This window comes from Trifolium pratense, linkage group LG7, assembly GCF_020283565.1.
Source record: "Trifolium pratense cultivar HEN17-A07 linkage group LG7, ARS_RC_1.1, whole genome shotgun sequence".
NCBI classification, from domain to species: Eukaryota; Viridiplantae; Streptophyta; class Magnoliopsida; order Fabales; family Fabaceae; genus Trifolium; species Trifolium pratense.
In genome coordinates this window covers 20436093-20461663 of record NC_060065.1, presented here as the reverse complement: position 1 = coordinate 20461663, position 25571 = coordinate 20436093, and the positions used below count along the sequence as shown (strand labels likewise).

General features: G+C 33.2%; 3 protein-coding genes across 5 annotated transcripts; 1 reads left to right on the top strand and 2 right to left on the bottom strand.

The window, feature by feature from the left end:
• Nucleotides 1-2240: 2240 nt before the first annotated feature.
• LOC123895725 (polygalacturonate 4-alpha-galacturonosyltransferase-like) lies at nucleotides 2241-8638 on the top strand. 3 transcript variants are annotated; one of them, XM_045946219.1, is made up of 11 exons: nucleotides 2241-2639; nucleotides 2757-2902; nucleotides 5187-5221; nucleotides 5319-5381; nucleotides 5467-5589; nucleotides 5694-5757; nucleotides 5832-5878; nucleotides 6365-6699; nucleotides 6784-7141; nucleotides 7284-7868; nucleotides 7979-8638. In XM_045946219.1, the coding sequence occupies exons 2-11, from the start codon at nucleotides 2770-2772 to the stop codon at nucleotides 8252-8254; spliced, it is 2019 nt and encodes a 672-aa protein (XP_045802175.1). In that variant the 5' UTR covers nucleotides 2241-2639; nucleotides 2757-2769; the 3' UTR covers nucleotides 8255-8638. The 3 variants fall into 3 exon arrangements, with proteins under 3 accessions (XP_045802175.1, XP_045802174.1, XP_045802173.1); XM_045946218.1 differs by having other exon boundaries at nucleotides 2266-2553; XM_045946217.1 differs by having other exon boundaries at nucleotides 2304-2620.
• A 4962-nt stretch (nucleotides 8639-13600) lies between these two features.
• On the bottom strand, nucleotides 13601-16339 carry LOC123898246 (gibberellin 20 oxidase 2-like). Its single transcript, XM_045949151.1, has 3 exons — nucleotides 15604-16339; nucleotides 14605-14926; nucleotides 13601-14272 (listed from the first exon to the last, which is right to left on the bottom strand). Exons 1-3 carry the CDS (start codon nucleotides 16149-16151, stop codon nucleotides 14009-14011), a joined length of 1134 nt encoding a protein of 377 aa, XP_045805107.1. The 5' UTR covers nucleotides 16152-16339; the 3' UTR covers nucleotides 13601-14008.
• A 6456-nt stretch (nucleotides 16340-22795) lies between these two features.
• LOC123900122 (glyoxylate/hydroxypyruvate reductase HPR3-like) lies at nucleotides 22796-24769 on the bottom strand. The gene is made up of 2 exons (XM_045951448.1): nucleotides 24253-24769; nucleotides 22796-23412 (listed from the first exon to the last, which is right to left on the bottom strand). The coding sequence occupies exons 1-2, from the start codon at nucleotides 24703-24705 to the stop codon at nucleotides 22885-22887; spliced, it is 981 nt and encodes a 326-aa protein (XP_045807404.1). The 5' UTR covers nucleotides 24706-24769; the 3' UTR covers nucleotides 22796-22884.
• Between the last annotated feature and the right edge of the window lie 802 nt (nucleotides 24770-25571).

Genomic DNA, 25571 nt, shown 5'->3' with positions numbered 1-25571 from the left:
AAAAAAAAAAGATGCTTGAAGTGAAATGAAATCTTTTATATTATAAGCTTATATACACAAGCAAACTCTAAACCCTAATTTGCTTTTCCTGTTTTCCCTCCATTTTATCTTGCAATTTTTATTAAAAAATAATACAATTTTGTCTTGACTAAGATTCGAACCCGCAACATTTCATTGCAAGACAATATTTTCAACCATTATGGCAAGTATACAAATTGTGATTAAAATTATGTGCAATAATTGATAAACATCATCAATTTTAAAAATATATCATATCAAAATTTTTTTTTTTTGAAGGATATCATATCAAAATTATTGTTGACTATATTATTCATCACAAAATATTTTCATCGAAATTCCACTTATATTATAAGCTTGTATACACAAGCAAACCCTAAACTTAATTTGTTTTTCCTCCACTTTTATCTTGCAATTTTTATTAAAAACTAATACAATTAAGACAATATTTTCAACCACTATGGCAAGTATACCAAATGTGATTAAAATTATGTGCAATAATTAATAAGCAGCATCGATTTTCATAGGAAAAATTTCATACAACAATTAAACACCATCAAATTACATTGCACAGTTTAAACAATTAAAAATCGATAATTAGAAATCTAGCAAATGATCAAATCATACATTTTCTTAGTGTTTTATTTTTTGAAAAAATTTACATTTTTTTTTATCCTAATTCAATATTTTTTACTAATTAACTAACCATGTTAACCATTTTCTTAGTGTTTCTTTTTTACAGAAAGGAAAAAATCATTGGACTTAAAAGTTACTTTTTTTTAACTAAACATGCTAAGAAAAATATTTTTTTTTTATGTCTTTCTGAACTTAAAAGTTTGTTCATGTTGAGGAGTATGGTTGATCGTATTACTGCAAATATATATATATATATATATATATATATATATATATATATATATATATATATATATATATATATATATATCAAGGTGATATTTATGCAAATAGTAATTGACTTCAGGTATATATCAACGTGACTATATTATTAATTACGAAAAAAATCACTGATTCACATTTGTTTCTTTTGCTAACAATGTATCTTAACCTTTCCGGATCAAAGAAGGTTGTTTTCTGAATGTGTTTTGGGTGTTGGCGATGAAAAAATTGAAGATGACAACAACGATTATTTAGAACTTGACATTCCATCAGATTTTTTGATTCCAAATTCAGGTGATCCTTTTGCTTCTATCGTTGAAAGCACATATCCCCAACTTTTACAAAACATGAACGATATAACGTGTTTCCAAAATAGAGCTATATTAGCTCCTAAAAATTCAATAGTCGACACAATAAATGATTTCTACGTCGAGACTCCGAAATCACGAGTTGAGACTTAAAGTTGGAGTTCCTGTTATGCTATTAAGGAATTTGAATCAAATATTAGGATTATGCAACAGAACAAGACTTCTTATTACAAGATTGGGAAAACGTGCTCTTGAAGGAAAAATTATTTCAGAAAGTAATATTGGTGATCAGGTTTTCATACCTAGATTTTTTCCTGACACCATCTGACGTAAGAATTCCTTTTAAATTTCAACGGAGACAATTTCCTTTAATGATTTCTTTTGCGATTACTATTAATAAGAGCCAGGGACAATCTTTAAAGCATGTAAGGATATATCTTCTGTCACCAGTGTTTTCACATGGTCAGCTGTATGTTGCGATTTCAAGAGTTACTTCTAGAGAAGAATTAAAAATATTGATCATCGACGATGACGCGAAGATACGACTAAGACTTCGAATGTGGTCTATAAGGAAGTCTTCTATAATATACCTTCCTTTGTATGAATATTTACCCAAAATTATTGTTGAACTATCGTTTAATGTTACTCAAAAAATTTCATATACCTTATATTATTGCAATTATCATATCTAATTTATAATTACATACCTTACAGTTAATTAGACCTGTGCACCGCAGGGGTCGATGTTCTAGTTCAATGAATACAAGTATATTAATGAAAAAAAATATAAAAATAAATGTAACATTAATATAAATGAGACATTTTTTATAGAAAGTGTAAAATGTGAAATTATGAAGAGAGGCATAAATTTTTAAATTTGAAGCAACACAATTTATTAGTATTTGGCACAAAATTTAAAAGGGTAGAAAGGGTATTTTTTCCGACATAAAATCCAAAATTTAGCGGGTTATCTTTCCGGATTAATTAATACTAGTAGGTTATCCAAATTTAATCAGCAATGAAGTAAGTCATAAAAAGTCCAATAACTTTACCACCGACGACGAACGACGTCGTTTCCACCATCAGCGCCGTTATCTAATTACGAAATCCCAACTCTGTAGATTAGATTATTCATAACTAATCCCTCTCATGATTAATCACCGAGAAAATAACAAGGAAAACGATAGAAACTGCAAGAAAATTAAAAAACACTCACAAAGAGACAAACTCACTAATTTTCTATTCTTTCATTTTCTTTCTTTCTTTCTCTCTCACTCTCACATTGTGATTGATTTTGGTTTTTTGGAACTTCGAATTCACTGTGCTGATGGTGATTTTCTACTCTTGTTTTTGTAACTTAAACCCTAACAACTTCAAACACTAATCAGTTTCAAAGAGTTCGATCTCTCTCTCTCTGTAACTGTTTCTCTCTCTCTCACTCTCTCTCTCTCTCTCTCTCTCTGTAACAGTTTCTCTCACTCTCTCTCTCTCATTGTGAATTTTGTTTTGCTCAATTTTCGTCTTGATTTGCAGGTTTTTGTTAGCAATGGCGCCAAAGCGAGGGATTCAGTTTGTCAAGAACGGAAGCAAAGGAATTCATTTTCCTGTTTTGAGATTCCTTCTCTTCTGTGTTCTTGTTCCCACTGTTTTCTTCTTTGGTCGTGGTTTTCATGTTGCTGGTTAGTTCACTACTTTTTTTCTCTCACCAAATTGATTATGGAATCAATTGATAATAACTAGTTAAATATAGGGACCGATTTCACGGTTTAATATTGTATGGATCTTTTTGAGATAATCATAATCTTATCTTATGGACCTATTTGAGAGTGTCAGACAAAGAAAGTCAGAGACTAATTTGATAGTTTCTTCCTTTTTTATCCCTTGTTTTGTTTATGATGATTAGAAGGGTAAAGTTTGACATTTATGATTTTTCAAAGTGTTAATGGATTTACTTGTTTTGGAATTGTTGCTGTATTATTGGGTAATTAAATGAGGGAAAGGTCATTAAGAGAATAAGGTAACTATGTTATTGACGTCATTGTTTCACTTGGATTGGACAGTTCGGCTGAGTTTTCTATCATGTTCTTTTCGTTATAGAATAAACCGTTATTTCGTTATTAGTTTAATTAACTAGCTGTTTTTTCTAGTTTGTGAGTTGCGATCAATTTTGTGTTTTGGTTTTGGCATATCTGATAATATTTGGAATGTTATGCTCATGCAGTTTTTCAAGTTGATAATTGACAGCAGTGTCTATAGTCGTGTTTTGGTTTTGGCATGTTTGGTAATTTGATAATATTTTGTACATTATGCTTATGCTTTTTTTTCAAGTTGATAATCGATGATAGGGTAGTGTGTGTTGTAAGATGAGACTGTCTCTATAGGCATGTAAGATGACAGAGAGGGTACATGTGTTGATAACATGGGAGTACCAACAAGGAACCCAATAGGGAGGACAGTTATCTTAGGGTCCTGTAAATAATTATTGTAACATTGAATTAAAACATTAGAAGAGGAAGTTGACGAGGATTCTATTGCTGCATCTTTTAGCACAGCCTTATTTTTTACATCCATGCTAATTCCACCGTTCCGAATTTCAGTGGCGATTTGAGCTAATATCATAATCTTTAATCTATATTAAAATATATTTGTCACTTTGGTGCTTGTGCCCGGTGTTAATGGTTTCAGTCCTTATTGCATAAATTAATGTTGCATTAATCTCACTCAATATCTGATTCTTGTTTAAGTCTTTGATTTTCTTCTAGAGATAGATGTTCTAGGTTGCATTGACAGTGCCAAATGTCCTGTTCAAGTGTGGTACATAAGTTTATTATGGAGGCAACTTGTTTCTTTAACATTTTTCTAATACAGTTTCATGGTGCATTAGTTTTCTGGCATTAGGTAGTAGATTTACAATCCATATAATTTAGTACACTGAAATTCATGTAATCATGTAAGTGGTAAAACCTTTATTGTGATTCCTTGAAAGGTATTCTCTTAGTTAGTTGACAACTGAGTTAGTTAGTAAGTCATTTAGTTAGGGGTGTAAGATTGGAGGCTATAAATAACAGAAAGGAGATCAGACGAGGTATCTTTGGTTATGCAAGGAAATTGGAGTGGGTGAGCACCAAGTCTCTTGAATACATGGACTGTAACGGTTCTTTTCAATCAATAGACACCATCTCTATAATTTTATCCAGTTCCTATCTACTGGTAAAGACAACCCAAGAAGTGAAAACCAGAATTCACATCCTCTCAACATCAAGGGTCAATAATTAGAAAACAGAAGGAAACACAAAGCAGTGAAAGGAGCCAGAGGTGTTGCCATGGGTCATGCAACGGTGTAAAGAGATGGGAGAACAATGCCTGAATGTTTCTTTCGTGGGGGCGAATAGAAGCATCCAAGGGTGTTGTAGACTTGTAGAGGTGGTGGTGTCAACACAGAGGTTATGATGTTGAAAAGGGAAGATCTGTGGATGATCTAAAGGGGTAGGTCTTGAGTGAGACAGACACAATGTTGTCGCCACTTGAACTGTCGAACTCAAGCTCTGCTGTTGAGAGGGGTCTTCGAATATGGTGAAGCTATGACTGTGTTGTGACATTAGCCTATTGGAAATGCAAGGTAAGGCTGCCTACAATAATTCTACAGTGGATTACAGAACCAGACTGCCTACAATAATTCTACAGTGGATTACAGAACCAGACTGCCCTTTCTTCTCTAGTTGTAGGATTTATGGTCGAGAGGCTTTGTCAGTCCTCATTTTTGTTAGTAGACTGTTAATTGTATGAAATGGGATAGAATGTCCCTAACTTGAAGTATGCTTCCTCTTTCTTCTAGTTTCTTCTGCCTATTTCACTTCAATGAGAAAGCGAAAATCAGTTATTAACATCTCTACGAAGATATATTTCTATTTATGCATATTTATTCATTTAAGCTGGTCTGCTTACTTTAAATGCATTGTGCAGATCAAGATGATATTTCAGCTGTTCCAAATACACAGGTAGCCTGTTTTGTGCGATATTGGTTATGTAACTAAATAATGGATATCACTTATATATTCTTTTCTTGTTTGGCTTAAATTAAACTGTTGCCTGCAGCCGATTGCCAAATGGAGAGAATGGCATGCATTGCAAGACCTCAAATCAATTTTTTCGAAAGAGGCGAGTTCAGGCTTATAAACAGTTTATCCATATTTAACATATGATTTTTTCGTGTAAGATTTTTCTAATTAATATTATATTTTAGGTCTTTGATGTTATTGTATCCAGCACAGATGATATGGGGCCTTTGAGTCTTGACAATTTTAGAAAAAATTTGTCTGCGTCATGGAGAGTTGTTGGATTAGAGACTTCAAATGTTGCCGTTGAGGTTTGGAGGACTTCAATTCCTTTAGTTAAAAAGAAATATAAATAAAATCCACTATGGTTTTATTGCTTCCACATGTTAATTCATGTTTATTTTTTTAATTAAAGGTAAAGCAACCAACAACACATGTTAGACAAGAAAAACCAAAGGTGAAGGAAGGAAAATCTTCAGGTGGTATCATACTCTATACTGTATAATATGCATATGTTGTTGCTTAATTTACACTCCAACTTTTATTTGTGCAGAGGGTCTCGCTAAGTGGACTGATAGCCCTGCACGACAAGTCCGAAGGGTGAGCGTCACTCTTTGATTTTTTTTTTTTCGTGTTAAACTTACATATGGGCATGGCTTGTTAGGACACACCTTATGTTAGTGATAGTTTGCATTGTAGCTCATTTTAGTCTTCCTTTTTGACAACAACAAAGGCAAAAGTAAGTTTTCCACCTCAAATGACTTCTAGCATAGCTGAAAATAATTTTTGTCCATAGACCATCGTACATTTTGACAAACGTTTGAATTTTATAATTTTCTTTAGAGTATTTATTCTTTTTTGGTAAATTTAGTCTAAGTAGTAATTTTATCCAACATGATTAAAAATATCCCATTTTTACTCAATTACTTGTGGCATGTCTGAGAAGCACAACTTGTTCTTCCAATGGCCAAACATTGAGAATGATGATGTTCTGCTTACAACAAAAATTGAGTTTCGACCGAGTGTTTTTTTATTTTGGGAATGGGATTATTCATTATTCATATTCTTCATAACTATTTTATGCAGCAATTAATAGAAAAAAGGCGGGAAAAGCGTGCCGCCGAGTTGCTAAAGATGGACAATGAAGTAATCGTAAAACTTGAAAATGCAGCTATTGACCGCTCAAGATCTGTTGAGTCAGCTGTACTGGGTAAATACAACATTTGGAGGAAAGAAGTTGAGAATGAAAATGCTGATTCTTCTGTTCGATTTATGCGGGACCAGATCATTATGGCTAGGGTATATGCGAGTATTGCAGAGATGAAGGACATGCTTGAACTGTACCAAGAGTTGCAATTTCGGCTCAAAGAGAGTCAACATGCTTTAGGTGATGCAATTACTGATTCAGATCTTCATCACAGGTTGGAATTAGGTGGTATTTATCTGCGTTTTGTATGCCTTAATCTGAATTTGCTTCGTAGCTAATGTAGTGTAATTATCTTTAGTACACGTGAACAAATAAAGGCCATGGGCCAAGTTCTGTCAAAAGCACGAGGGCAATTGTATGACTGCAAGTTGGTCCCTGTAAAACTGAGAGCAATGCTACAAACAGCTGATGAGCAAGTTAGGAGCTTGAAGAAACAAAGCACATTTCTCAGTCAGTTGGCTGCCAAGACCATACCAAATGGAATTCATTGCTTATCTATGCGTCTCACAATAGATTACTACCTCCTTCCTCCTGAAAAGAGGAAGTTCCCTAGGAGTGAGAACTTGGAAAATCCCAGTCTTTATCATTATGCACTATTTTCAGACAATGTGTTGGCTGCATCTGTTGTTGTGAACTCAGCTGTTATAAATGCAAAGGTGACGGACATTCTTTTTACCAATCCAATTATTTGCTCGTTGACTGTAGGAACTGTATATCTTTAAGGTGTATTCCAATTTGAGAAATTATATTATTAAACCAACCCTCATTGTCTTTATGTTCTTGTATTCAATATTGCAGGATCCTTCAAAGCATGTTTTCCACCTTGTTACTGATAAACTCAATTTTGGAGCCATGAACATGTGGTTTCTTTTGAACCCTCCTGGAAAAGCTACAATCCATGTTGAAAATGTGGATGATTTTAAGTGGTTGAACTCATCTTACTGCCCTGTATTACGGCAGCTTGAATCTTCAAAAATGAAAGATTATTATTTCAAGGCAGGCCATCCAACCCTTACTTCTGGTGCTTCCAATATGAAATATAGGAACCCAAAATATCTCTCAATGCTCAACCATTTGAGATTCTATCTTCCTGAAGTTTATCCTAAATTAGATAAAATCCTTTTTCTCGATGACGACATCGTTGTTCAGAAGGATTTGACTGGATTATGGGAAGTTGATCTTCAGGGCAAAGTCAACGGTGCAGTCGAAACATGTGGTGAGAGCTTTCACCGATTTGACAAATATCTTAACTTTTCAAATCCACATATTGCACGAAATTTTGATCCAAATGCTTGTGGTTGGGCATATGGGATGAACGTATTTGATCTCAAGGAGTGGAAAAAGAAGGATATCACTGGCATATATCACAAGTGGCAAAATATGGTGAGCTTTTGAATATAGCATTTGTTTGCATCAAAGTGTCTGTTCTCAAACGAATAGAGACGAGTACAAAAAATATTTCACTAACCTAACATTTTTCTATCTGATTCTAGAATGAAGACAGAGTGCTGTGGAAGCTGGGTACATTACCTCCAGGGCTAATGACATTCTATGGGCTGACACATCCGCTAAATAAATCGTGGCATGTCCTTGGTTTGGGTTATAGTCCAACTGTAGATCGATCAGTGATAGAAAATGCGGCAGTTGTACACTACAATGGTAATATGAAGCCGTGGCTAGAGATTGCCATGTCAAAGTATCGGCCTTACTGGACTAAATATGTCAAATACAATCATCCCTATCTTAAGAACTGTAAGTTACTTGAATAGTCAAGAATTCCTGATAATCTAGTTATAAGAGAATAGCTCTCTCTCTCTTTTCTCCAATCTCCCCCGTTTTCCTTCATCTTTCTGGCATCGCTATTTCAACTACATTGTCTTGCTAGAATGATGATCATTGTTGTGGAACCTAGAAGGGATAGGGTCAATGCTTGTTCGGTGTTTACCTCCAACATCATTCCTTTCCACATTGATTTTAGTGTTTAAAGTTTAATTCATTTAATTTGTTGTATACACCATTCTCACCCATTCGAAACAAGGTACAGAAGTGGTTACCTTTGTTTACCATAATAACTCCTCATTGTACAATATTCTGTTCTGATGCTCAGACAGGACTTGAAGTTGAATATCATATTTCTATATTCTTTGAGATAACATAACTTTCTTGTTCAGTTTTGAGTGCTTAATCTGTTATTTGCATGTACAGATTCTTATCTCTAAAATCAAGGAATTTCCTGGAGTGATGCTTGTCTGTTTTTCCTTTCATCTCAGTTGTGAAACTTGCCTTGCTTGTTTGGTGATTTGGTACTATAACGTTAATTAAGAGGGGTGTTTGAATAAAATATTCAATTAAATAATTAAATCTTTCAAACCCACAATAATTGACTAGTTGTTGATCGATTTGCATATTTAAGAAAAAAATATTGATTTAACAGAGAGAATAATTTTTATTAATTAAAAAAATATAGATGAAATGGAGAGGATCATTTTTACTAATTAGAAGATTAGAAGATATAGTCTCATGTCCCGTAAGTTTAGCTCAGTTGGCATAGACATTGCATTATATATGCAGGGGGCCGGAGTTCAAACTCAGTCGTCCCACTTATCCACCTTAAGGGTGGAATTTCTAGTCACTAGGCTACTTGACAAAAAAAAAATATAGTCCCCTTAAACATAATTCATTTGGTAGGAACATTGCATGTAATATATAAGAATTATAGTTCGAACCCTGATGCTTCCACATATTCATCTTGGAGAAATTTTAGCCACTAGACTACTTAATAAAAAAATACAATTGAAAAAGTAATTAACTTTGTATATTTTTTGGATCGATGGTAACTTTGTATTATTATCAGTACTACATACTCTTGTCTTATGATAAATTTTTTTCCCGTGCATTTATAGACTTAATGAATGTTAATGTTTAAAATATTTGTATAAAAATTTATATTTGAATTTAAAGTTTTTTTTTTCCCAATGCATTTTGATTTATTTACTTCAAACAAATTTTATGCGAAATATGGTTTTGTCTTTAGTGACTTTCTATCCGATTTAGTAGCTGCGACAAAGCATTTATATCTCTTTCTTTTGCTTGCTTCGCAGCCATTCTCAAATCTAAGAATCGTTTGTCCCCCCACTATCTTGTGGACTAGAGCACTTCATCAAACTTTTATATGATACAATAAGTTAAAAATATAAGCAAAAGTGATCATATTCGGAGTTCAAAGCATACAGGAAAAAGGTGGCAAGAAAGTGTATGAAATCTTCACTGTAGAAAAATGATTTAAAATATTTAAATAAAGGGAGGGATAAGTTTGTTTTTTTTTTTGATAAAATAAATGCAGTAAATCAATAATATAGTAATATGCAGTAATCAATCTCGTGCATTGATTTCATTTGGGACGGTTATAACTTATAATACATATACATCAAAGTGATTTCGACCATTCGTTTAAATTAGACGGTTAAAACTATAACTATAAGAGATGGACGATGAGTAATAAAAAAAATTATAAGGTTATCCATCCTATGATACTGTCGATAACATTGACAAATTTACCCGATATAAACCTAAACATAATAGTTGGTATAACTATCAACTAACCCCTTTATTATAAACACAGACGGCCATCATCTGCAAACTGGATAACATATATTAATAATTGAATGAACGTAAAAAGTATAAAAAAAATTAATGATGCACATATACTTCAAATGGGTTTTTTTTTTTTTTGTTACACTTCAAATGGTTTTGTGCTTATCTTTTACATAATTTTAGACATATTGAGAATTTAAGATGGCTTGTCGTCGTTTCTATTGTATTTAGTTTACATTTGAAACTTGAAAGTTTATACAAATTTTGTTATCTATAGTACTTAAGGATAACAATCCGTACAATATTAATAAATAAAGTAAAATTAAGTTAAAATAACTTATAGAATTGAGTTTTTGTTTTTATTTTTTGATATAAGTTTTTGTTTTTATTGTAACTTAGAGAGTAAAGTTAATTAATTAGACAGTAACCAAATGTTTATATTTTAATTGAAAATAATTCAATATAACTGGAGCTCCATAAGTGCAATAATTATAGGAAAAACCTAACTATATATGCCAAGGGTATGACAAGACTAGTTTTAATTAACTATTATATAAATTTATGTAAAAAAAATTAAAAAAATGCATGTCTTATATTATGGTGAGTTTGTTAATAAATGATTTTTGTTGCTAAAAAAGAAGACATGTCATGTTATGGTGAGTTTGTTAATAAAATATTTTTGTTGCTAAATAAAACAAGGGTATTGATAGTATTATGACAAGTCCACACCAAATTTTTTTATATCTCTTTATATATAGGTATAGATACATGCACCATTTGAATTTATTTTTTTTAATTTAAGAAAAACGACATTTTCATTTAATTTACTCAAATTAGTATAATACATTAAATAACACAAATTTAAAATGACTAAAACTAAAAAATATGAATATATCGTGCTGGTAATTTTGTAGTTGGCTTCACGCAGAGACAACGGGCCACCCTGTCAACAATGGAAAGCGAAACATGAGCTCTCTTGCATGCCATGAAGGAAGTCAATCATAGAGATTTCGAAAGGGTTCAATTTAAAAGCGACTCACATGTCCATTGATTGAAGGTATTCGAACTAGGCGTAGCAGTAACTTGAAATTTAGATTAATTGTTGCTGACATTACCCAAATTATGTTATCTTGTGTAAACTTTGTTAGGAGACAAGTGAATATGGTTGCTCATACTCATTTTCGGGCGGCCAATTCTTAAGCTAATACTCCCTCCGTCCCGAATTATAAGAGAAAATAAAAAAATCACACTTATTAAGAAAAAGTAAAACATGAGAATTTGAAATATGTTTTTGTGGGCTTTCCTTTGAATAAGTTGCATAGGAAGATGTAAAAATAATTTTTATTGGTTGTTGTTTATTGAGAAAAGGGTAGAGAGAGAAAATTAAATGCAATTTACATTTAATTTTATGAGAATAAGAGAAAAACATTCTTGAAAATGACTTTCTCCCTTATAATTTGGGACAAAAAAATGGGCTTTTTTCCCTTATAATTTGGGACGGAGGGAGTATCAAATATATGGAAACTAGCTAGTTAATAAAATGAATCAAGTTTGTTTGATTAATAAAAAATTACAAAAGACTATATATATACCCAAAAAAAAAACCACATATTTTTTTTAGTAAATAAAAGGTATTCATTCATTCAAATTGATAAGAGTACATCGATGCAATACAAATTCAAAATCGCTAAAAACAAAAAGGATAAATCTGCGAACAAACTCACAACATCCATGTTAATAGCATAAAACGGCATATTGCATAAGCCTACATATTTGACTATATTTAAGTTTCCGGAATATCCATGCCTCCGGATCTGTAGCGTTGATGGCACCAAAGTCATTGATCGAATCTGCACTGAATCAACCTTAATCCTTCAGCCTGAAACAAATGAACACCGTACCAAAACGAGATGATAATACTTCGTACTAAGACGGAATACTCCGCACTAAGACGGGAATATTAAAACTAGTTTTAGGTATCACTTATTAAAAATCAAACCTCCGAGCAATAAATTCCTGAATAAAAATTAAATGCACATCATTACCAATTTTGGCATATAAAAGATTATTTTCTAGATGAACAATTCGAGCAAACCATGCTAACAAGTAAAAACAAACACTTTGCTAAGATTAATGACTCATTGGAATGCAGTGTCCATTTCATTGTTATAGTGACATTTTTGTCTAATTAACCTTGATATATAAAATCAAATCAATTGAGTCCAAATTATAGCCCAAACACCAGTCGGTTAGTTTTGAAGTTGTGTGCAGCAATGTCTCCATCGGCTACAAAATAACCAATTCATTTATTAGATATCTATCATTTTAGATTCACATTTTGTTTTTGTTTGACAATAACATTTTAGCTTCATATGATATTGTATTCATTTTGAATTTGAACTTGAAAGAATAATGTTACAGCAAACAACACGTTTACAGAGGCAAATCATATATTTATAGTCTATATACAGTCCAAGATATTGGACATACAGTCTTCTAATAAAGACAAAAATAATGATATGTTTAAGTTTTTTTTATTAACTCTGGTTCTCTGGTAAAAGGTCCCTGATAATCAAGAGTTCGTCCGAAAAATCAGAAAAATTCTTTAGGCATTTGTTACTTTATGTGAGAATTAACTTAAAATCACAAAAATTCAAGTCTTTCAAAGTCCCAGGATGAACCGGTGCATGTCAGGACTGCACCGGTGCAAGCAGCCCAGAAAAAGATGCACCAATGTATCGTCTAGTTGAACCGGTGCAAAGCGCGAAAGACTGAAACCCGAGAGTTTCTTGCACCGATGCATGTGAAATGTTGAACTGGTGCAAGGCGCGGAGGGTATAGAAATCTGAGAGTTCTATATGCACCGGTGCATGCATCTATATGCACCGGTGCATGCACGCAGATTTGTTTATTTTATATGTTTTGATTATGTTTCGAATTAGAGAATATTTGTTCCTACTTTTAAGGGTTTTATTTTTCTATAAATAGAGGACTTGTATTGCATAGAGAAAAATAAGGATTTGAGGCCAACATACAAATTAGGGTTTATAGAAAATTTTCTTGGCAAACAAACACTAGCTAGGGATGAGATTGAATCACCTTGAAGAAACACTATATCAAATTTGAGTATCTTGGTCACGGGAAACGTAGGTTATCTTTGAACCAAATTGGATAAACAATATTGTGCGCCTGTCTCTTTATCTTTTCTTGTTATTTTATCTTTTACTTGTGATTATAATTGTCATTCCTGATTAATTTTGGTTGCCGATAAATTTGCTCCACGCATTAAATATGTGGGATTTTTAACGAATTCACCACACTTCCTATAAACCTCACACTCCACAACAAAAGCTAAGGTGATATAGCTATGTAGATAAAGCACTATAAATAAATTGCTAGCCATGCCAGCATTGTCAATCAATTTCCTATTTATGATTGGAGAGCAATGGTATGAATAAATTCTCAATTGAAGTGATTAAATTTTCCTAGATAGTTCAAACAAAATATATATCATGTGATTATGAAGACACAAGTGCAACTTACTTTTTATCATAAGGATATATTCAACATCTACATAATATACATCATGCATACGGTTAGTACAAAATTACAATAAAGTTGAAGAACTAAAGACAAATGAAAATGCTTTAGTAGTGACAAGAAAAACATGATGATTATATAACAAGCATTATTGAACTTTTTATTCCTAGAGGAATATATTGTTTCATTTCCTCATTAGCATAATTAGGATTAGGATTCTTCTAACACTAATTACATAGTTGGCTTAATCTTTGGTGTTTTCTATTATCTTCTTCCCTTAATCAAAAGCACACCCTCTTTTCACTTTATGTGATGTCATCTTCCTTAAGTTAAAAAAACTCAATTTAAAATTTTGTTTGCAATATGACAAAGGTGGGGACACTTCTATATTAGTTGTTTCTCTCTTGTAGCCACCTTGAAAAAGCATCAAGTGTTCTTTCATCAGCCCTATAATGTTTTTGTGTAAATTCATGCAAACTTGGCCATTTGAAGTTTGGATATATCCTTGGATTCTCCTTGTTTATAAGCTCTTTTGGAGGAGTCACAACTTTGTCTTCACTTGGACATAGAAAAAATGCAAGTGATTTTCTCACTATTTTGTCATTTACAACTGCTCTATGCAAGCAACTCTTGAATATCCCATTTGATAGAGCCTAAAACATATATAAATCACAACCATTTTAGTATTTAACTTTATTCCATAAGCATAATAACTACTAAATTGGGTTTTAGCGTAACTAGTTGGTAGGAATATTGCTATATATGTTAGGACGAAGTCGAACCCAAAATTTATACAGCTAAATTATTTGACTAAATATTATCTGTGAGATGTCAGCTCAGTAGTAAGAACATGTAATCTCAAATCCCCTTATAGATAATTATCGAATGATATTTTTATCTTCTCTAATAAATATTTTTAAAAAATAAAATAAAAACTATTAATGAATTAATTGACTTGACAACCTTAAAAATATATGAACCCTACCATAAATGTATCACCAATGTTGACCACAAAGGCATCTTCTTTGGGAACAACTGAGTGCCATGTTCCATCCACAAGCACTTGGAGACCTTCAACTTGATCTTGGTGGAGAATGGTTAAGGAAGTAGGGTCACAATGGGGTCCAGTTCCTAAAGCTAAATCAGGATTTTTACATGGTGGATAGTAATTCAATCTCATTACTGAGTCATTTCCTTCAAAGAGTTCTCTGAAATATTCTTTGTCAACTCCTAGACTCATCCCAAGAAGCTCCATTATCCTAAGAGAAAGATTGCTCATAGCTTCACAATATTCTTGGTACACACTCCTATCAAATGAAACAAATAATTAATTTTTATATATGAATGTAAAAGTTGTAAAATATTAAAAATATATTGTTTGTTAAGGATGATTAAAAAAAAGTTGCCACTCAATAATTTAGAGAAATGAAGAAGTTATTTGGTGTATATACCATAGTGAAAAATCACTCAAAAAAATTACTTATAAAAAATTATTTATAGAGAAGCTACTCAACATAATTTTTAATTTGAAAAAAAATAATAGAAAAGAATTAGAAAAGTAGATAAAAATTGTTATAAATTATTAGTTCCGAATTAGAAAAGAATGTTTATTTTTTTGACAAAAATGTAACGACCTACATATAATTTTAAGGGACGAAGTTCAAATCTAGAACAATTGTGAAAGCTTTGTGAAAGAGTAGAAAAATGGTTTTGTGTGGTGATGAAAATAAATAGCATTTGAAATAAAGTTTGATAGATAATTCAGCTGGTTGAATTAGTTGAGTTAAGAATTAAAAAAGTTTGAGGTCCAAAGTTCAAGGTCCGACCGACAAGATGTAAGAAAAATAAAAGCAAAAATTTCCAACCTTTGTCATTAAAAAAAATAGCTTTAAAAAAAATAGCTTTTGAAACAAACTTTGTCATTTTAAGTTTGAAAACTAAAAGAAAAAATTAGAGTATTAAGGTAAACTTCATTGTGTCTTACCCAAATTGTCTAAAATCTTCCCCCATGACATTTACAAAATAGTCCTCCACAGTTCTACAAGACTCATCAGCAGTGTAACGAAAAGAAAGTGTTTCCTTCCAAGGAAGTTTAGAAGAAAATCTTCCAATGAAACTATTAGCATAACCACAATGTTCTCCAACTTTTCTTTGAGCTCTTTGTTTCTCACATAGTTGCATGCAAAAGAAATCATCAACAAGCTTATGAGCTTGAGTTATGAGATTTTTATCAACTCCATGGTTAACAACTAAGAAAAAACCATGTTTTTTGCATGCATCGTTCACTTTTGAACAAACATTTGAAATTGCTTTTGGATCATTAGAGAGAAAAGCTTTTAAGTCAATTGGTGGAACTTCAAGTTTTGGTGGTGTTAGACATGGTTTTTCATGTTCTGGCCAAATGAATTCTGAGGGTATGTTGGTAATTTGACAAGGTAGAAAAGATGTATCATGACATTGTTTTTGTTCATTCATAAAATTTTCTTTTGTATTTGGGGGTGCAAATAGCATTGATGGATTAAGCACTTGCATGTTTGAGTTGTTGGTGTGAATATTTTTGAGAAAATGCAATTTATGTAAGAATTTGAAGTAGAAGCTAGCTGAGGAGTAAAGAGAGTGTGAAATTGCAGAGAAAATAAAAGTTTGTGATTGAATGAGAAATAAGACAAAGGAAGAGGTTAATTAATAAAGGTGGTGAAAATGGAGTGTGTAGAAAGTCCAAGAGAGTTCATTGGGGAAGTCGAGAAAAAGAATATGAGAATCTTATAATATATAGTTTGTTTTTGATAAAATTGTTCCAATTTCTATCTCTATCAATGTCTTATAATTAGAATGTGTCGACAAAATATTGGTAGATTATATGTGCCAATGTTCAAATCATACAAGTGGTGTGTGCATAAACATCTTGCATCCCCCTTAATTAAGAAAAGTTGCTTTACTTTTGAAAAAAACAGTACACTCAAGTAGAAATTATATATCATATCATGCATTAATTTTTTTTTTCGAGGAATATATATCATGCATTAATGGAATTTATGAATGTAGTATAAACGAGTCAACTAATATGTCAATTATTAGTTGGTTTAGTAGTGATTGAGTTGAATTTGGTAGGAAAGAATCACAATTTGATCCCACAACTGCAATAAGGAGATGACTGGAATCACTTGATATTAGAACTTAGAACTGACTTCTAAATTAAATTAAGAGGTTTAGTGGATCGAATATTAATAGTGAAAAAAAAAAAGGAAAATATTCATTACAAAGTCTAACTACATGTAATATTCTTGCTTGGTATATGTTTGATGCAAAAAGTGTTAGGAAAAAACAAATGATCCAGCATAAGACACGCATTTTTTTAATTAAATTAAGTGATTATTATAAGAATGTGGAAAAGTAAATGGAATAATGAAAAAAATTAATATTATCTTGGGGATTAGAACCTCTAATAAAGGAAATTAATCTGATATGAAGAACAACACAAGTTTTTCGTCGTATTCGTTTGTAGGTCAACATTTACATGAGTAGATATGCTAAACAAGGAAAAATAACGTATGGTAGGGAGTTTGTTCCAAGCTTACTAAATTTATTTGTCTAAATTTACTAAATTTATTTTTAGACAAATAACTTTTTTTTTAGAATGAAGATGAAAATATTTTCCTTGAGTATTTAAAAAATATTTGTTTGGTTAACATAATTTCAATATTTGCAGTAACTTTTATAACAGGTAGATTAGTTATAATTATACATGAATTTATTTTTATATTTCGGTAGAATTTTTTCCACTGTTTTCTTTGGACAAATTTTTCTATTCCCAAGAATCGTTTATACTAGAACAAAATTTAGTAAACTTGGTCCCCTTAAGCATAACTTAAGAAAATTGCATGCAAGAGTCATTGTTTTTGAACACGGGATCTCCCATTTATTCATTTTAATAGGTGAATTTCTAATCATTAAATTACTTGAAAAAATAAATAAATAAATAGTAAACTTGTAACAAACACATGAATGTATCAGTCTATTCCTATAAATATACAGATATAATTTGAAACAAACACTGCTAGTCTAAAATAATAAGAAGAATTACATGGATAAATAGTATTCTCGTAATTGGTATTTTTAAATCAAAGCTTCTTCTAAGATTTTATGGTATTTGATGATATATGGACATCGAACTTATATTATATGTTGTTTGATATGTTTTTTTTTCAACATATAGTTTTAACATTTATCAACAATCTTTTTCTTTAGTGCAAGTTCATCTATCTATAAAATATGCTCAAAAAATAAGTTTTTCCTTCTCCAAACACTTTTAGTATCGTTGGCTCACAAATAACAACTTTTGGTTATCTCTCTTTACACTATACTCACTCACTTCATAGGACATGCAGTTAGTGTAACACCATGAGAGTTTGGTATCAGTTTACCTCCAAAACGATCCAATCCTTTGATTCCTAACCGCAGTTACAAAGATTTATCGTTTTTTCGTTTCTTGCTTGAAGATTCCATGGCGGAATCAAGCAGTTACCTGCAACCATCCATCCCTCGCTTTGATGGACATTATGATCACTGGTCGATGCTAATGGAAAATCTGCTGAGATCCAAAGAGTATTGGAATCTCATTGAAGATGGTGTGTTTGTTGCTCCTGCTGGAGCATCGCAAGAACAGATTCAACGTGCACATGAGAGCAAATTGAATGATTTGAAGGCGAAGAACTTCTTATTTCAAGCCATTGATAGATCAATCCTTGAAACCATTCTTGCAAGAGGTACAACTAAAGAAATATGGGATTCAATGCGACAGAAGTATCAAGGATCCACCAAAGTGAAGAGAGCACAACTTCAAGCTTTGAGGAAGGATTTTGAAACCCTCAACATGAAGATTGGTGAATCCATTGAGGAATATTTCTCAAGAACTCTGGGCATTGCAAACAAGATGAGTAGTCATGGTGAGACTGTGACACAGTCTATGATTGTTGAAAAGATCTTGAGATCTTTGACATCTAGATTCAACTATGTTGCTTGTTCAATAGAAGAATCTAATGATACAACCACCATGACAGTTGATGAGCTGCAGAGCAGTTTACTTGTTCAAGAACAAAGAATGAGGAGTCAGAAAGATGAGCAAGAACAGATCCTCAAGGTCTCTAATGGTGGAAGAGGCTACAATGGGGGTAGAGGTGAAGGTTCTTACAGCAGAGGCCGTGGTAGGGCTAGAGGAAGAGGGGGAAGAGGTGCTAGCATTAATAAAGAATCAGTGGAATGCTATAAATGTCATAAACTTGGTCACTATCAAGCTTATTGCCCAAGTTGGGAAGAAGATCATGCCAACTATGCACAATTTGATGAAACAAAAGAAATTCTCTTGATGGCTCAAAAAACTACAGTCAACAACTCAATTGAGTCTGATGATAAGCTGGAATTGTGGTTCTTGGATTCAGGTTGTAGCAACCACATGGTGGGAAACAAGAACTGGTTGTTTGACTTTGATGACACATTTAAAGACTCAGTGAAATTGGGTGATGACTCAAAAATGGCTGTTGAAGGTAAGGGTAATTTGAAGCTGTACATCAAAGGTTTTGTTCAAACTCTCACAAGTGTGTATTATTTGCCTGGTTTGAAGAACAACCTATTGAGTATTGGTCAGTTGCAGCAAAAGAATTTGACAATTATATTCAAAGATGATACCTGCAAAGTGTTTCATGATGAAAAGGGCTTGATCATGGCCACAGCAATGACTTTCAATAGAATGTTTGTGATCAAAGCACCTGTCATAGTCCCTCAATGTATGAAGATCTCAGGAGCTGATGACTCTACCCTATGGCATCAGAGATATGGCCACTTGAGCTTCAAAGGTATGAATATACTGACTCAAAAGCAAATGGTTATTGGTTTACCTAAATTGAAGGAATCAAATGAAAAATGTACAAACTGTATGAAAGGTAAACAACAAAAACAATCCGCACCTAAGAAAAGTTCATGGAGAGCTAGCACAAAGTTAGAACTGGTTCATTCTGATATATGTGGACCAATTAGTCCTGAGTCAAATGGAAAGAAAAGATATTTCATTACCTTTACAGATGACATGAGCAGAAAGACATGGATTTACTTCATGTATGAGAAATCTGAGGCCCTAACCATGTTTAAGAAGTTCAAAGCATTAGTTGAGAATGAATGTAAGCAAGCCATTCAATGCTTTAGAACAGATAGGGGAGGTGAGTATACCTCATCAGTTTTCAATGAATTTTGTGACACTCATGGCATAAGAAGACAGCTTACAGCAGCCTACACTCCACATCAGAATGGAGTTTCTGAGAGGAAGAATAGAACCATTATGAATATGGTTAGATGTATGATCAGTGAAAAGAATGTTCCAAAAAGTTTTTGGCCTGAAGCTGTGAACTGGGCTGCTCACATACTCAACAGATCTCCCACTTTTGCAGTCAAAGATGTGACTCCTGAAGAAGCTTGGAGTGGGATTAAACCATCTGTAAGCCATTTCAAAGTGTTTGGATGTATTGCTTATGTACATGTTCCAGATAACTTGAGAAAGAAGTTAGATGACAAAAGTACAGTCTGCATTCACTTAGGCTTAAGTGAAGAATCTAAGGCTTACAAGTTGTATGATCCAGTTAAAAAGAGAATTGTTGTCAGCAAAGATGTCAAGTTTGATGAAAGCAAACAGTGGAATTGGGATGATAAGAATACTGAGAATTCCAACAAGATGAAACAGATAGTTGACTGTGATGATGTTGAAATCCCTTCCACAAGTTATGCTAATGAGACAGACAATGATGCTGAAGAACAAGCCAGCAATTCTCAGAGTGAAGAGATGGATCTAGTTGTGTCTGATTCAGAAGAGGAAGATGGAAACAATGAAAATCCATTGGGCAAAAGAGTTTCAAAGAGGCCTGATTACTTGAATGATTATGAAACAGGTGACATTGAGATTGGAGAAAGCAGCAACAGCCAAGCTTTTTTCAGTCCAAGTGAAGATCCTATATCATACAATGATGCTGCAAAGCATGATGTCTGGAGGCAAGCCATGGATAATGAAATTACAGCTATTGAAAGTAATGACACTTGGGAATTAACACATCTTCCTTCTGGAGCTAAGAAAATTGGAGTCAAATGGATCTATAAAACAAAGTATAATGAACAGGGAAAGATAGATAAATACAAGGCAAGATTGGTGGCAAGGGGATATACTCAGCAGTAGGGCATTGATTACAATGAAGTCTTTGCTCCTGTGGCTAGATGGGATACTATTAGAACCTTGTTGGCTATAGCTGCAGCTAGAAATTGGTGTGTATTTCAACTTGATGTAAAAAGTGCTTTCTTACATGGTGAGCTGGATGAGGAAGTGTATGTTGAACAATCTTTAGGCTATCAGAAAGCAGGGAAAGATATGGTTTACAAGTTGAAAAAGTCTCTATATGGGTTGAAGCAAGCCCCTAGAGCTTGGTATAGCAAAATAGAAGCCTATTTTTGCAAGGAAGGCTTCATGAAATGTGCTCATGAACACACTCTCTTTGTAAAGAAAGAAGCAGAAAGTAAAGTAATCATTGTGAGTTTGTATGTTGATGATCTGATTTTTACTGGTAATGACCAAAAACTGTTTGATGAATTCAAAATATCCATGGAAAAGAACTTTGCTATGACTGATTTGGGAAAAATGAGGTACTTCCTTGGAGTTGAAGTAAAGCAGACCAAAGAAGGAATTTTCATGTCCCAACAAAAGTATGCTTGTGAAATTCTCAAGAGGTTCAACATGGAAAACTGTAATGGGGTGTGCAATCCAATTGTGCCAGGCAACAAATTGGTTAAAGATGAAGATGGAATAGCTTGTGATGCTACCAATTACAAACAGATGGTTGGTTGTCTGATGTATATGCTTGCTACTAGACCAGATTTGGCTTTTTCAGTTTGCCTAGTTGCAAGGTTTATGGAGAGGCCAACTGAGATCCATGTTGCTGCAGCCAAGAGAATCCTCAGATATTTGAAGGGTACCATTAGCCATGGTCTGTGGTATGGAAAAGGAAATGGTGAAGAATTATCTGGCTGGTCAGATTCTGATTATGCAGGTGATTTAGATGATAGAAAAAGCACATCAGGTTATGTGTTTATGATTGGTTCAAAGGTAGTGTCATGGTCCTCAAAGAAGCAACCAATTGTAACACTATCCACCACTGAGGCAGAGTTTATAGCAGCAGCCAACTGTGCCTGTCAAGCAATTTGGTTGTCTAGGCTCCTTGCTCACATCTGTGCAGGCAAAGAGGAATGCATCACCATATTCTGTGATAATAGCTCTTCAATTAAGCTGTCAAGGAATCCAGTAATGCATGGAAGAAGCAAGCACATAGATGTCAGGTTTCACTTTCTTAGGGATCTAACCAAGGATGGGAAGGTTCAACTGCTGCATTGCTCATCCTTTGAGCAAGTTCTGATATCATGACTAAGGCTTTGAGCCTTGATGTTTTTTATAGGTTCAGAGATGTATTGGGCCTGTGTAAGATTGAAGATGTAAACTGAATCTTTGTACAGAATGCAGTTTAGGAGAGGCTATGTTAGTGTGTATGCAGCAAGCAAGCTCATTGGCGAGCTAGGCACGCGTGTGAGCCAACCGCAGCTGCCAAGGCCTGCGCGCGCGTTGGTTACTTGTAGGCCAAGTTAGTTGGTTAAGTTTGTTAGCTTGTTGATTAGTTTGTTGTAACCACTTTGTATGTACTATATAAGGCCTTGCCTATGATGAATAAAGATTAGAGATTGCATTTGCCTTAACAGATATCTCATGATCACTAAGTTGCACAAACACTTATGTTTATTTAGTATTGTGATTTGCCACTTATGCAGGTATGGACGAATGGTTGCAACTAAATTTGAATCATCACAGTAGCGTGAATGCGGAGAAATGGTCTTAACATTGTGCCCAAACGTGTCATTAGATATGGCGGAATAAGGAGGAGCACTATGTTGGCTTTGAGAGGCCTAGACAGCCGCGGTGTCATATTCCTAATGCTATAAAGCAGTTATATGCAAACCAGCTCTTCGACTTGTGTCAGAACGGTTTTGGAAAACAACAATGTATGATTGGTTGGAAGCCTCCTCCAATGGGATGCGTTAAAATAAATTTTGATAGTGCGAGTCAAGGTACTGTTGGGTTTGTGCCTAGGTTAGACTTTCTCGAACTTGATATTCATAAAATTAATCTAATATAAAAGTATTTTTAAGTACATACAATCCTGATATAATCCCATGAGAGAATCAGTTACTCAGCTAAAATCACGGGACTAATCAGTGGCTTATTTAAAAAGAAAGCTTCAAAATTCCCAGCCACAAGTTCACACAAACTCAATGTTGATTCAGCAGTTAAAGAAGCTGAATGTGGAGATAAAACCACATTATCCATTGCAAAGAGATCTTTAGGAACACGAGGTTCATTCTCAAACACATCTAAACCAGCACCTCCAATTTCTCCATCCATCAAACACTTGATCAATTGTTTCTCATCAATAAGACTTCCTCTTCCAACATTGACAATAAACCCTTTTTTACCTAATGCTAAAAGGACTTCCCTATTTATTATGTGTCGTGTTTCGTTATTTAGAGCGCAACACACCACAAGTGCGTCGCTAGAAGTTGCGAGATCAACAACGTTGGAATAGAAAGGGTATGAAATTGATGATTGTTTATGCTTAGAATGGTACAAGATAATGCAATCAAATGACTCGAGCCGTTTTGCGACTCCCATGCCAATACTTCCTAATCCAACAATTCCAACTCGCTTGCCTGATAACTGAAACAAACAGTGAAAAACGAATTGTTTAGTGCAAGTTTGGTTGCACTGTGCATCAATATGTTTCACTATGTGCACTTTCAACATGATTTTACTGAAGTAACAATTCTAAGCTTTTGAACTTTGAGTTTCCAAATAAACATTAATATATGTTGAAGTGGTTTAATTGTTAGTATTACAATGTTATGTTAGTTTTTCTCCTTGTCAGGATTTGAACCCTGAACCTCTAACTCCTTAACCCTTAGCTCAACTAATTTAACCGGTCGAGCTACTCATCCCAACCCGGTTGTTAATTCATTTTCCCCTTGGCTACAATGGTATAATGTACCCATCTTGTTAAAAAAAAAAACGAAAAGTAGTGTCTCACATAAGAATGTAGATGACTCTAAACTTGTACTTGATTAATAGTATAATATGGTTTCTTCACCAAACTTCGCCAAACTTAATTAATAGTATAATATGGTTTCTTCACCATATTATATTACCTGCACTTTTTAGAGACTAGTTTGTTATGTTACAAACGTGTCTTGTGCAAGTGCAAATACAAATTTGTTCAATATTATGCAACATATTTCATTGAATTTTTCTCTTATTTTTTTGGTTAGATTTGATTTTAATTCTTACCATATAAGTTCAAAAATAAGTTAATCTAAACGGTCACTTTTAACTGACAAATGTCAATATCATCCTCTCGAACTCGGGACTTTGCAGTTATGTTTGTGCGAGTTTTAGTAGTGATTTAGTGATTGTCACCTAGTCTTAAAAAAATAAAATAATAATAATAATAATAATAAAACAATGGAGTAATTAAAATTCAAGATAAGTAAGATATGATGAAACCTTATAGCCAAGGGGAAAATCCCAAGGGCCAGAATGGTCCCACCGCGTCCTCACATATCGATCTGCCACCGTCATTTTCCTCATAACAGCAATAAGCAACGCCACCGCTGCATCAGCCACATCCTCAGACAAAACTCCTCCGGCACCGGCAACCTGAATTCCACGGCGACGACACTCATGAAGGTCAATGTGGTCAGTTCCAACACTGGAGGTGACGACTAGACGGAGCGATGGGAGGAGATCGAGGATATCGACTGTGATGGAACATACAGCGCCGCATAATATGGCCGGAATTGTTGATGGATTGTGGCGGTGGGTAAGTATGAATTGTTGAAGTGGAAGATTTGAGGTTTTGGGGTTAAGGAAATTGAATTTGTGAGAGTAAAGTGATTCGAAAGTTGAGAAGCATGTTGGTGGACCAAGAACAAGGACGTTTGGAAGGTTTTTGGCCATTGAATTTTGAGAGGATGAGGTCTTTGGGGATCCTCAAGAGTGTGACTAGTAGTAGAAGCACACTATCACTAAATTTGAACTCAAACTCAAATTTATTTATTTTTTTTGTTTTTTCAGCACAAGTTCAATCTGGTTTGGGGATCAGTTTTGGTATCAAGTGGTTTTAGTCCCCTCTCGATCGTAGTTGCGATGATCGAACCGCGGTCCTCCCTATCAAGTTCAGCGCTAATCACCATTGAACAAACTAACGATTGGTTAAACTCAAATATTTTACTTATAAGCAAAAGTTCATTTTTCACATTCATTAAATAATTGATTATTTATGAACTTTTATTTATAATTAAAGACGGAGTGATTACATATTTTCACACTTAGTAATTCATTTGGGTTTTTTTTATAAGAAATAACTTAATTTTGAAAATAAATAAATGATATATTTGATCTATAATATAGATCAGATGTATTAATTATTCAATGAACTTAAATAGTCAATTGTTTCTTATTCTATCCGATCTTTTTTATAAGAAATACTTTGGAAAAAATTGGTTCTTTTTATAAGAAATTTTGATCAATTTTCAAATGTTTTAAATGTTTAATTTCACTTATTCTCTTACTTATTATCAGAGAGAATATTAAAAATAAGTAAATTAGTTGAATTAAGAGTAATTAAATAAGGGTATACATGAAATAAATTTAAATTTATAATAATATTGAATGAAAATAACTATGTACAATCTACTTTCTTGGTCTGTGTAATTTTTTAAAAAGGAACAGAAAGAATATAAAAATGCATTTAATTTTTTTATTAAACGTAACAAAACACATTTAGGGCATGTTTGGGAATTGGGAAAACACATTTAGGGCAT

What these genes read in the sequence shown, in the direction of transcription:
- LOC123895725 (XM_045946219.1), top strand. Translation starts at nt 2,770, where the DNA reads ATGGCGCCAAAGCGAGGGATTCAGTTTGTCAAGAACGGAAGCAAAGGA. An exon ending in TCGTGGTTTTCATGTTGCTG is followed by an intron (nt 2,903 to 5,186) that starts GTTAGTTCACTA and finishes TGCATTGTGCAG; the next exon opens with ATCAAGATGATATTTCAGCT. An exon ending in GAAGGAAGGAAAATCTTCAG is followed by an intron (nt 5,758 to 5,831) that starts GTGGTATCATAC and finishes TTATTTGTGCAG; the next exon opens with AGGGTCTCGCTAAGTGGACT.
- LOC123898246 (XM_045949151.1), bottom strand. Translation starts at nt 16,151, where the DNA reads ATGCAAGTGCTTAATCCATCAATGCTATTTGCACCCCCAAATACAAAA. An exon ending in GAAGATTTTAGACAATTTGG is followed by an intron (nt 14,927 to 15,603) that starts GTAAGACACAAT and finishes TTCATTTGATAG; the next exon opens with GAGTGTGTACCAAGAATATT. An exon ending in ACATTGGTGATACATTTATG is followed by an intron (nt 14,273 to 14,604) that starts GTAGGGTTCATA and finishes TATATGTTTTAG; the next exon opens with GCTCTATCAAATGGGATATT.
- LOC123900122 (XM_045951448.1), bottom strand. Translation starts at nt 24,705, where the DNA reads ATGGCCAAAAACCTTCCAAACGTCCTTGTTCTTGGTCCACCAACATGC. An exon ending in ATTTTCCCCTTGGCTATAAG is followed by an intron (nt 23,413 to 24,252) that starts GTTTCATCATAT and finishes TGTTTGTTTCAG; the next exon opens with TTATCAGGCAAGCGAGTTGG.